Source organism: Rhinolophus ferrumequinum, chromosome 27 (assembly GCF_004115265.2).
Source record: "Rhinolophus ferrumequinum isolate MPI-CBG mRhiFer1 chromosome 27, mRhiFer1_v1.p, whole genome shotgun sequence".
NCBI lineage: Eukaryota > Metazoa > Chordata > Mammalia > Chiroptera > Rhinolophidae > Rhinolophus > Rhinolophus ferrumequinum.
The window spans coordinates 18,242,682-18,255,146 of record NC_046310.1 but is presented as its reverse complement, the minus strand read 5'-3'; the positions used below and the strand labels follow the sequence as shown (position 1 = coordinate 18,255,146).

Below are 12,465 nucleotides of genomic sequence, written 5' to 3'. Positions count from 1 at the left end.
GCATGTCACTCTCAGGGCTCCCGGTGTCTCAGAGCCCAGTCTCATCTCACTGGCAGGGATGTATCTACGGCCTCCCCTGTCGCTCTGCTTCCCTCACTTGCCGGTGACCACACCGTCTGTTCCCCAAACTGAAATAATCTCCAGTCCATGGCCTTCTCTCACCTTGTTGGCTCCGCCAGCCCCTCCCACTCACGTGTTCTCCGGTTTTTGCCTGTTAAGAATCCTATGTGCTAAGTTCCTGCTCAAATACTATCTCCTCCATGAGACTTTTATCTCCCCACCCAGAGGCTACCTCTCCCTTCTCGGTCCTCCCATAATGTGATTTATTTACTATATCATGTAACATATTCCAACTTAGAAACTTGCCTACATTGTTACTAGCCTGATTTTAGGGATTGCGTTTTACTCATTTTTCTACCTCCATCAATAAATTCAATATTCAAGTTATTTCATGCCCTCAGCCTGTTGGCTCTACTTTAAACATTCTTCATGTTCATGTGGAGAAGCTGAGGATCTCAGCTCTAGATGGGAGCGTAGGCCAACCCTGACATGTGTGCAAGTGCCACATTTTGTTTCAGTTAGGAATTTCCTGAACTTCCTTGCGTATCCCAGAAAGGGGAGTTTGGTTTTGGGCCAGGAAGAACACATCCAGGCAGAACTGTTGGTCTCTTTCCATTTGCTAGTATCTTACAAGTTTGGATACGGTGCCTTTGGTGATAAAGGCCAGGTGCCTGCATTTCTAACCCGCACATTGGGCGTGTCCCTTACACTTTCTGAGCCTGGGTGTCCTAATCGGGTGATAACAATAATGCCTTTCACACTGGTTTGCCTTCAGGCTTAAATCAGAGGATGGCCTGTTCCCTGGCTGGGTTCAGCGCTTCTCTTCCGTGCTTGCTCTTATTCATTCAGCAGCCATTCCTAAGTGCCTGCCAGGCTCCTGGCTCTAGTCTAGGCCCTTGGCATAGATCAGTGATCAAAATAGGACTTCTGTTTTGTGGGGCTTCCTTCTAGCACGTATTACCTTGTGTTGCATTTATTTGCCTGTGGACTTCTCTGCTAGCTTATGAGCTGCTGGCTCACATAGCCGTGCCACACTTAGCTCGTATCATGTGCTCAATAAATATTGGTGGAGATGTGAAATTGCTTCTTAAATTAATAAGTGTTGGACTTTTGTGTGACCTCCCCCAACCTGTACTCCTCCTTAGAGTTGCATCATTCTAGGCATTTCTATGCACGTGCGAACAGGTCTTTACATGCCCCGACTTGCATTATTGTTTTCTCCTCTCCCACAGCCTAACTGAATGTACAGAACATGGCAAGTGCTTCGTGTGGTTACTAAGGAAATGCATGATTGTCTGTATCAGTCCCCCTGCCCCTGAGGCCATGGGGGTACTTGACTGTGTGTTCTAGAGTCTTCTACCTTTGAAAATAGTGTCTGAATCCACTGGTGGCTTAAAAATGTTTGTTCAAGGTATAAGTGAGTAAACAACACAAACAATGATCTACTGACCTGGTGAAGGAAGGTAACTAGCTCCAACTGTTTAGAGAGAAGGCTGTTAAGTTTCCCTCTTCTCACTCCTGAATTAATTTTCCGAGCTCTGCACTGTGTACTCCTTCATTCCATAGTAAAGTAGGAGGAGAAGGAAAATACAGAGCTTCCTCTTTGCCTGAGCTCTGTGATGATCTCTCACCAATTGAGTGCTCTTGAGGCACCTTGCTTCTAGGTAATCTGTTTCTTTCTTAAATCAGTAAGTGCCTTATTTATGCATGTAACTTGTTTTGCATATTTATTAAAGACTTGTATTAGCAGACCTCTGGTTTATTTCATAACAGATTCCTGGTTTTTAAAAAGGCCACACTTTATCCTCAGAATACACATGTGAAAATATAATTAAATATAAAAAAATAATCCACAGAGTGGAGAATATTTGCAAATCATGTATCTGATAAAGGACTTGTATCTGGAATGTATAAAGAACTCTTACAACTCAATAATAAAAACTAAGTAACCCAATTGAATAAGGACAAAGAATTTGATAAACCTTGCTCTATCTAAAAAGATACAAATGACCAATAATCACATTAAAATATGCAAGTCAAAACCACAATGAGGTACCATCTCATGCCCACTAGGAGGGCTAAAATACAACAGAGAAGAACAAACATCAGCAAGGATGTGGAAAAATTGAAACCCTTATTTATTGCTGGTGGAATTGTAAAACAGTGCAGCCGATTTGGAAGACAGTTTGTCAGTGTCTCAGAATGTTCAACACAGAGTTACCACATTACTTAACAATTCTACTTCTGAGTATAAACCCAAAAGCATTGAAAAGCAGTAATCAAATAAAAACTTATACATGAATGTTCATAGGAGCATTATTCACAATTTCCAAAAGGCAGAAATACCCAAATGTCCATCAACTGATAGACCGATAAACAAAATGTGGCATATCCATAGAATGGAATATTATTTGGCCATAAAAAGGAATGAAGTACTGATTCATGCTACAACATGAACGAACTTTGAAAACATTACACTAAGTAAAAGAACTGAGACTTCTGTTACAAAAGCCTACATACTGTATCACTCCACTTATAGCAAATGTCTAGAAAAAGGTAAATCCTTAGAGACAGAAAGTAGATTAGTGGTTGCCAGGGGACTGAGGGAAGGAGAAAATGGAAAGTGAAAACAGAATCCATCCTGGAACTTTGTATTGATACTGCTACTAATAAAACCAATCCAACATTTATTACAGCTTTTAGGGAGCCCTGAGTGAGGTGCTGAGAATTCTAATCATAAAGAGAGTGCAGTGTAAGACATTCAGAGCCTTATGAAATAGTGACAGAGCTGATCAATAAACAAATGGTTACAAAAATGTGATAAATGCTCCAATAGAGGTGAGATCAAGGAGCTCTGGGCAAATGATGTTATTCCAATAGTGGGTTGCTTTTTACTTTATTTTATACATGTTAGATTTTATACCTCTGCAGAAATGGTGTTCAATTAATATATGTTGGCTTGATATTAACAGGAAAGAGAAATGTTACAATAACAAAATAAATAAAAATAAAAAAGTAAAGGCATTACATAGTTTAAAAGACTATACCTGAAGGAATGTTTCACAATTCAACTTATTTTGTGGTGAACGGTTTAATAAAAAGCAATTTGTAAATTTGTCCTAAATTTGCAATAGAAAGGCCTTGTATTTTAGTAGATTTTGCTAAAGGCCTCAGCCTTCTCTCTCTGGTAGACGTTAACTTTGGGATCAACAAAGGAGGGTCCCCCACCCCCTTTAAAGGTCAGAATTCAAGTTTATGCAAGAACCACAGTCTCTTATCTCTCAGATTCAAGCCATAAATTCCAAATCCAGCAATTATCTGAAATTGGCTAATTCATCTATTTCTTGAGCAAGTGTCCCGTGGGGTGTCATGTCACCCTGTTGCCATCTGGATTAATGTTTAGTTGGCAAATTTCCTATTGTTACTCATCCACAAATTAGGAAACATTGCTGACGTTCTTATTGTATAGTGTTGTCTTGAGAAGAAATGAAATGGAACATATAAAATAACTTTGTGAGTAAATTGCCTCATACAATGTGCTACATGCTACTGCATTCTTGACCTCCACACATACCAAAAAAAGCTTTTTAGGTCTATTTGAAGATCTTTCATAGTCTATTTTCTGCTATTCACATTTATGTGAATTTATCATTTAAGACAAACAACTTCAACTTCCTCTTTGCTCTCTATTGCTACATTTCTAAATTTTCAGATTGTGTTTTCCTGTTTTTTTCCATTGAGGTATTTTATTTGCACATATGTATGATATCCCTAGAAAAAGAATCCCAGCATTTTCTCTCCTGCGTGTATTTGTCTTGCTTCTTCATGGTCCATAATGCCCGCTGAGGTTGTCAGTGCAATGAAACCGAAATGGCGGGACGGGAGCAGGTTTGTCTGCCATTTTTCTAGATCTCTGCATTGCACATCAAATCTGGGCCTGATCACTCTACACTCCTTTAGCCTGCCCATGAGGTTCACAACAATTTTCCCAGCTCTGTGATCGTCAGTGATTTCAAATTCGCCCATGTAACCATGCTTCAGCGTCACGGTTAGAAACCGGACAATGACCTCGGAGCATGGCCTCCTAAGAACCTGGAGTTTGCCTCTCTTTTCGGCATTGTTGATGCTCTTGAGAGCACTGGCCAGGACATTCACATTTACCACTATGGTGGCACAGAAAGATGGTGGGCAAGTGTGTTTTCATTTTAATAGGCATAAAGGATACAATTCACTCTTCAATGAAATGCTCTTCAGGGACATAAAAGTCGTTGGCATAAAAGGGCTAATAGCAATCAATAGAGAAACAGCCGTGTTAAATTGGAAGCGTGGTTTACAGAAGTTTCTCGAAGCATCAGATCTATTCAGAAGCTTGATGCAAGGTCCAGTGGATCCAATTCGGGATGAAGGTGAGGAGACTGTAACTCGGTATTTTAAACAGGCTTCCCAGCTGGTTCTTAAGTCCTTTAAAGTTTGAGGACCAGGGCTGTAGACCCAGATATTTTATTGCCAATTGCCAGTAACACTGTGGGGACAGCTGTGGTGTGTGGGCAGTGGGGTGGCAAGTGGGGGAGGTGGGGAGGAGGTGGTTTTCAGTGCAGTCAGAGGCCTGGGAGTCACGTAAAATGTCCTCCCCTCCTGGGTGGGCCTCTTGCCCTCCAGCCTCAATCAAGTACAACAGCTCCACTTTTGTCTGTTTTGCACACTGGGGTCCCCTCAGATTTGTTTCATCAAAGGGTTCTATTACTAAAAATAAGTCTGAACATCACTGATGCAGGGCATCAAAAATAGGATCTGGTGTGGCAAGACCTGGGTGCTGGGTGGCTCTCTTGGCACTTGTCCTCTGAGGGTCTTTGTGCTAGTAAATAAGCTTCAATATCTTCGTTTGTAACACAGTCACAATCCTTGGTCTACCTTAAGGGACAGTTGGGCTGGTCAAATCAGATAACACAAAGTGTCGGGAATTCGGAATGATCGTTAACATTTATCATTGTCATTATCATTAGGGACAGCATACGAATGAGCATAAGAAGGACAGATTTGAACTTTTCAAGGAATGGGACAGAACGGATCGGTCGAATTCACTTTTTCCCAACATAAGATCACACTCGAACATTCCAAGCTAATACAGGGCCCCTGGAAGAAGAGTAGAGGAGGAAAAAGGGAACAACTCACCGACACGAATGCTTGAGATTTGGTTTCATTCAACTGAAGTTGCAATTTCTTTTCATTGTCATAGACGCCATACAGCCTCTTGGACCAGGTCTGAGGGACTCGGCTCTTGAATTTCAAAGAGCTATATAAAGCGAATATCCTTTGCAAATCTAGGACCAGGCAGCTGCAGTTGTAGAAGATGACCCCGAGTTCTTTCATCTGTGAAATTAAAATTGAAAGCATCAATGCCATGTGCATCCGATGGTTAGTTTCAGAGAAAAACAATGCACCAGAATGAAGCGGTTGAGTGCTGCCACATTGTCTTCTCCAAGGAAGCCTGTGGCATTTCAGGGTTTCTCAACTTTGTCTTGGTTTAGCTTTGTAACCAGGTCCTTTGTCTGGAGTGGGAGTTGGGGCGGGGCTGACACTTGCTTCCCACGGAAGAAGCTGTTCCATAGGACTAGGGACTCCCTGAAATGCTTCCTTGTCTGCCAGACCCAGGCATGGTTACCTTGTCCAGGGGGCTGGCCTTGCCTGGGGTCATCCTCAGGAAGAAGAAAAAAACCCAAAAATGACCTGGAGGCCAAAGATGTAGCCTGAAGTCCAGGACAGTTAACCAACCAGATCTAGTAGATAAGTTTCAATCTCCTCATTTGTAACGCGTCAAGATCCTGGGTCTACCTTAAGGGATGGTAGTGGGGGTCAAATCAGGGAACACAAAGTATTTTCTAATTTTTGGGTAAAATGGGGATAAACATTCTATCTACCTGACCTAGTGCCGAGAGAAAAGTCAGTGAGGCATACTGTCTTAGTTTCCTAGGGCTGCCATCACAAATTACCACAAACTTGGGGGCCTAAAGAGCAGGAATATATGCTTTCCCAGTCCTGGAGACTAATGCACTCAGCATGCTGTTATTCTACCCTAAGTCGCAGTGTAGGGGGAAGGACTAGGTGTTCGGAACAGGAAGTTCCCTGGCAGGAAAACCTAAGGCCAAGAGCTGCTCCTGGGACACGGTCAGGGTTGCTCCGTGTTCGGTCTCTGCATCTGGTATACCCTGTCTTGGAATGTACAGCATCACACATTTTAATCTGGGAATCTGGTAACCAATTCTTTAAAAACTGGAAGCATAAAATCAAAATCCTTCTCTAGCGGCACCATGATTCCGAGTGACATTGGTCCCTTTTCGGGTGACCAGATGATGGAGGGCAGCGTGTTTATGAACATCCCAGCACATTTCCTGCTGTTGTGTAAGCTGTTTCCTGTGAGCTTTTACCCGCAGTCCTGGACATGTTCTGCTCAGTGTCAACATTACAGTGGCGGGATCTGAAGGTGGTGGGAGAAGCCATGGCCCTCTAGAGAGGTCAACGGAATTACACTGCCTCTGAGTACCTTTCTCTCAACCTCAGCACGACTCAAGCCCGACTCTAATTTTTCATATTTGGTTCTGGCTGGTGTCGACTGAAGATGAAGAAAAAGAAACTGGCTTTCATTTTGTAGATTTTTTGCCAGAGCAAAAATTCAGGACAGGTGTATGAACAAATCTTCGTAAAATGCTGGCAGTGGGGAAAACAGCACCAATGTGGGCTTCCGAAGAGGCTCCATGTCTGGACTGTAAAAGGACCAAAACTAAAGTGATTGATTGATTGATTGGTTGATAAGCTGAGTCACTCTAAGTTGCCTTACCAGTAAGACAGACCTTTCCATGCCAGGTATCCGCCTGCTGCCGGCTGGTGGGCTGCTCAGGGCAGCCCAGCCACACGCAAGCCAAATGCCAGGCACACACCCGCTGTGAATCCTGATGGGACACCCTGACTTTTCATTTCAGTCACACTATTGACAGGCGATTGAATGGTCCAACCATCTGAAGAAAATAATCTTGAAAACGCTGGAGATTTATCAGCTACTGATTCTTTGGAAGATAATTATTCTTAGGAAAAGACTGTCTTTTCCACAAAAGGGGTGTTACGTGTCAGTGATGGACCCATGGAACTAAGAGAGGCTTGGGACCTCAACAGCCTGGAGTACCTGGCCAAGAAGCTGTTCTAAGGGGAATGATTTTATTTAAAACTTGAGTTTGACACAATCCAGGAGATGCTGTGGCCCTACTGTGTAGGGAGAAATAACAGTAGCAGGGTTACTAATTTATCTGAGTGCTTGCTGTGTACCAGGTATGTTCTAAATGCGTCACAGGATTGCATTCACATAAACCTCACAACAACCCATTTCACAGGGAAGGAAATTGAGGTATACAGAGATTAAGGGATTTGCCCAAGTGCACAGCCACTGAGCAGGGAAGCTGGGATTATGATACTCAAAGACTAGTTTAATATTTCATTTTTGGGAGGAAGAATTATTTACAAAGCGGAGCACCCATAATACCACAGAGCCCTGCTCTGTAGGTGGGGGCCTAGTCCCACTGTATGTGTGCCCTCATTTCTGCTGCCCTGGAATTTCTATTTATAGTAGTAGTTTTGGTTTCAAAGCAGAATGATGAGAGAAGAGCCATTAGCTGGGTCCTTTGCTGTAATTCAAAATGATTAATACCAATTATCTTAACTACAGTTAGCTTAACTCAATTATCATTTACAAATGTCCAGTTTTCATGATTTTATAGAAATGTGAACAAGCATTTCTTTAATTTTCTTGACAAAGACAAAAGAACCTGCAACTCTGAGCAACTACCATGCATCCAGTTAGCTGCTAATTTATATTCTGAGTTACTGCAGGAAATTTAATTACCAGGAGCTCTAACTTGATTTTGTTTCTGCCCTCAAGGTGAAATCTTTGTTACTGGGAATAGAAAATAAAGAATTGAATCTTAGCTGCTCAAAGGCGCCTGCTGCTCCGAGTTGTATGCTCTGGCCCCTTCACTCCCACGGGGGGTGGTCTATACCACTCAACTTCTTGATGTCTTAGTTTCTTTGTTACCAAGTGAGAATAATAATGCTTGCCAGAAGGAACATGACTAATTGAAGAGAGAGGAGAATGTGCGAACTTTGGGGAACAGCTAGTTCAACCTTATTTCAAATTAAGGACACTGAGGACTGAAAAGGGAAAGTGACTTCACAAAATCACAGAATAATGTCCTGTGATTTCAAGTCCTGGGTTCCTTCGCCCCATCAGGCTGTGCCTTATTGATAAAATGAACCCACACAAGGTTCATGTGTAGGATGAATGAGGGGTGTTTTTTTTTTTCCCCTTCCTCCCTTTCATCCATCCATCCATCCATCCATCCATCCATCCATCCATCCATCATCTTTTATAAGGACCTGAAAGCTCTCCAAAGGACTACTATTTGTTTGGCATCTGACTTTGGAAAATGTTGATGGAATCTTAAAGGAATGGGGCTGAGAGAGCAATGGGATAAAACAGATTGGAAACGCATTTCAGTTATTTTTCGGAGTACTTTAATTTTATCCTGCTAGTTTAGAAGAGCTGAAAGTGATTCTAAAATGCCACCTCCTGTCATGCCCGCTTTCTGCCTTCTCTTCTTAATGAGTAGTGAGGAAGCTGAGATCATCCCAGCGTCAGTTCAGTTCACTGTTATCTGATATCCTTTCCAAAACGCTCCAAGGATCTACTTTCCTTTGACAAAATATTCGGCCAGACCTAAGTGATTATATCTACCTTTGAGGACTATAAAATAAACACCTGGCCCTACTTAAGCACCAGGATATTAACAGTAATGTAACTATTACCATTTAGCTTCTTATTCATGCAAAGATGAAATAATAAGGAAACCAGAGAGGTAGAGAAAATCTTTGTTGTAAGAAAATACCAAATGTGTAAATCTTGTGTTACTTTTCTTTGCAGCCAAGTCATCTAACAGTGGGAAGAAGGGGCACGTGGATATAACTCAGTGGGTTTTCCTTTGTAGATTATAATTCATAAAACTAATTCAGCTTCCAAGTTGGCTTTCAGAGAGACCCTGAAGTGCAGAGAGGCCTTGAAAATTTTCAGAAAAAAAAGGACCCAGAGAAATGTGTTGACCCCTGTCTATTCTGTTCCTCCTGATTCATTCCTTGTACTTCACAGCAGGAGGAGCTGACTAGATTTCTCCTCCTCTGTGATGCCCTCATCAGAAGTCTGGCTCCCGCTTTACTTATCCCATGACAGTGGGAACAGCCAGGGCCGGAGATAACTAGCTTTTTAAAAAGAAATGTTGCACCTATACGCTTAACCCCATTGGTTCTTATTTCCTCCCTGTCCATGTAGCTCTAGAAACATCTCAGAATGGTGAAAGGAGACTCCTCTGATCTGCAGTCATGAGTGTAACTACTGGCCTTCCAGAGAGTCTATCTGCCTTAGTGGACAGAGATGGACTCAGGCTCCAATTCTAGTTCTGCTCCCTTCTTCAGTGTCACTTTGGGCAAGTTTCTTGACCTTCTGCGCCTGTAACTAACAAGTTCCTTAACCTTTCTGTCAAGTGGGGGTAACAATAATACTCATAGTGTTGTGTGATAATTAAACAAAGTCACGTGCTGCTTAACGACGGGGAGACCTTCTAAGAAATGCATTGTTAGGTGGTTTTGTCATTGTGCGAACGTCCCAGAGGCACTGACACAAACCGAGATGGTACAGCCTACTGCACACCCAGGCTGTATGGTGCAGTCTATTGCTCCTAGGCTACGAGCCTGTACAGCACGTTACCGTACAAAACAACATGATTTTAAATCAAGCACAAGAGAAAAGGATGCAGTCACGAGATGAGGTAAACAGGAGATGTAGGAGGCTGCCGCCAGTAGAACATGGCTGCCTGTTTTACGGCACACTTTTTTTTTATGTGTAGGAAGAATACATTAAAATAACGATAAAAAGTATAGTATAATCAATAGTTAAACCAGTAATATAGTTACTTATTATCACTATCAGGTAGTAGGTACTATGCATAATTGTATGTGCCACACTTTTATACAACTGGCAGTGCAGTAGGTCTGTTTACACCAGAATCACCACCCGTGTGAGTAATGCTTTGAGCTACCACCTTCCAATGGCTACGACACCACTAAGCGACAGGAGCCGTTCAGCTCCACTCTACTCTATGGGACCCCTGTTATGCATGGTCTTCGGGGCATTCACAGGAGCAGCCTGCAGATATGACTTCGTCTTGGGCACGTTCAAATCTGGGCAAAATAGTAGGAGGCCTAATTTTGACCACACATCTAAACTTTATTTTCCATTCTGGCTCTATCAGTGACAAAGCTGAGAGTTTGATCACCATCTGTCTGATTTCTGGAGGGTTGTTTTGTTTTTGTATTCCTCTTCATCTTCCCCCCCTTTAATTTTTCAAATATAGTTGACATTCAATATTATTTTATATTAATTTCAGGTGTACAGCACAGTGGTTAGACATATATATATAAAATTTAAGAAATGATCCCTCTGACTAGTCTAGTATCCACCTGGCACTATACATAGTTATTACCATATCATTGACTATATTCCCTATGTTTTACTTTACATCCCCATGACTAGTTTATAACTACCAATTTATACTTCTTAATTCCTTCACATTTTGCACCTTGCCCCCAACTCCCCTCCCATCTATCACCCCAATAAATCTAGTACCTATCTGACACCATACAGAGTTATTACCATATTATTGACTATGTCCCCTATATTGTACTTTATATCCCCATGACTGCTTTGTAACAATTTGTGCTTCTTAATCCCTTCCTCTTTTTCACCCACCCCTGCAACCTCCCACCCCAACCTGGCAACCATCAAACTGTTCTCTGTATCTATGAAGTCTGAAACGACTTACTCTCCACTGCTGAGACTCAAATCCCATTGCACTGTCAAAAGAAAAGCAAGGATGTCAGAAAAGTGTGAGACTGCATACAAAAGGTCAAGAAGCATTTAAGTACGTGAACAAAAGAGGGCCTATATGGTAAATGTGACAAGCTCAGGGGGCCACATGAGAGGCCTGACAAGCTTGGCGACAGCAAGTAACCTCACAGGGCGATCTGCTCACAAATTCCTCACTGGGCAGTCTAGTATCCGCCAGGCACTATTCACACCCCAGGCCAATAACTCCTTAGTAAAACGTTAATCTTTGCTTTAAGCCAGCCCTGTCCAGTTGTTCCTGTGCATCTAGGTTAACAGAGCTTTGAACCGAGGAGTAATCCTCTTTTCCAGACCCCTCAAGGAACACATGATCTTGTTGCCATCCCTATTTACTGTAAACATCAAACGTTAACTCTCCTGCACCCACCAATGTAAAAGAAGTATGGGTTTCTCCTTACTTTTATCCAATCATAGAGCTTTCCCCACCCTGCTTTTTCCTCTGCTTCCTAAATCTACCACCAATGGATTTCATGTAACCTTCCTCAGGGCCCCCATTTTGATTTCAAATGCATGAAAAGCACTGCAAAACTGTCATGCTCTGGGGCATTTTCTCAGTTCATTGAGATCGTGCTTCTGGGCATGTCTTCAGTTTGGCTTAAACAAACTCTAATAAAATTTTCCTATAGGTTTGGATGTTCCTACGTCAACAAGGATTTTGCTATTTTTGATATGGGACAGGAGAAATGGGTTCCTGAGATGAAAGGCAACCGTCCACAGATGTGATTCAAAAGTTACAACCCAGGGTGGCCTGCGAGCACTTCCTTACAAGACCCCAGGACTCCCTCTCCTAATTCCCACCTTTTTTTCTTCAACTTCTATCCGGCTTGTTAAGCAAAGTAGCTTCACTGAGTTACTCAGCATCACCTTCCAAGAAACAGTGACTGAAGATGTGAGCAACGGTCACTCACTGAGACGGCCGGCTGCCCACGTTGCTGTCATTGGAAACCCACCCGGGAACACATACATTCATTGGTGTGTCCTGAAATAAATAAACTGGCCCCATAAAATCAAGCAGCCCAGCCCCACCTTACTACCATGCAGACTAATGCTTCATTTGCCAAATGCAATGGACCGACCGCAGGCCGGGCGCTTCCAGAAACCGAGGAACTAAAGACTGAGACGGGGAAAGAGGCCGGGAAAAAGCAATTATCAGTACATCAGATGGGAAACTTGTCCAATGGAATAATTAGATGCATGTATTATTTAGGAGAATTATGACGAAGAACATTAATAAAACAAACAGTGACTACTGCATGTTCTTTTCGTAATTTCGATTTAGGGGTAGGAGGGCAAAAAATAACAGCCGCTATTTTCTAGGTGGCCATAAACAAGAGTCTGCTTCATTTACAGATAAGACACATCAATAAGACCGTTCCACAAAGCTTGCCTGGGGCATAGAGATATTA

At 42.4% G+C, this 12,465-nt stretch overlaps 2 protein-coding genes across 7 annotated transcripts in view; both read right to left on the bottom strand.

Moving 5' to 3' along the window:
* The window catches only part of PLD5 (phospholipase D family member 5), a 233,624-nt gene that overhangs the window by 19,783 nt on the left and 201,376 nt on the right, over positions 1–12,465 (bottom strand). For all 6 annotated transcript variants that reach the window (XM_033099760.1, XM_033099763.1, XM_033099761.1 and 3 more), the window contains one exon: positions 5,233–5,430. In XM_033099760.1, the coding sequence (XP_032955651.1) occupies positions 5,233–5,430 (198 nt within the window). The remainder of the gene's footprint in view (positions 1–5,232; positions 5,431–12,465) is intronic.
* On the bottom strand, positions 3,832–4,242 carry LOC117018639 (40S ribosomal protein S15a-like; the record flags this gene model as incomplete). The annotated part of the gene is made up of 1 exon (XM_033099766.1): positions 3,832–4,242. A coding segment is annotated over one exon (411 nt), but the record flags the coding sequence as incomplete, so codon positions are not given.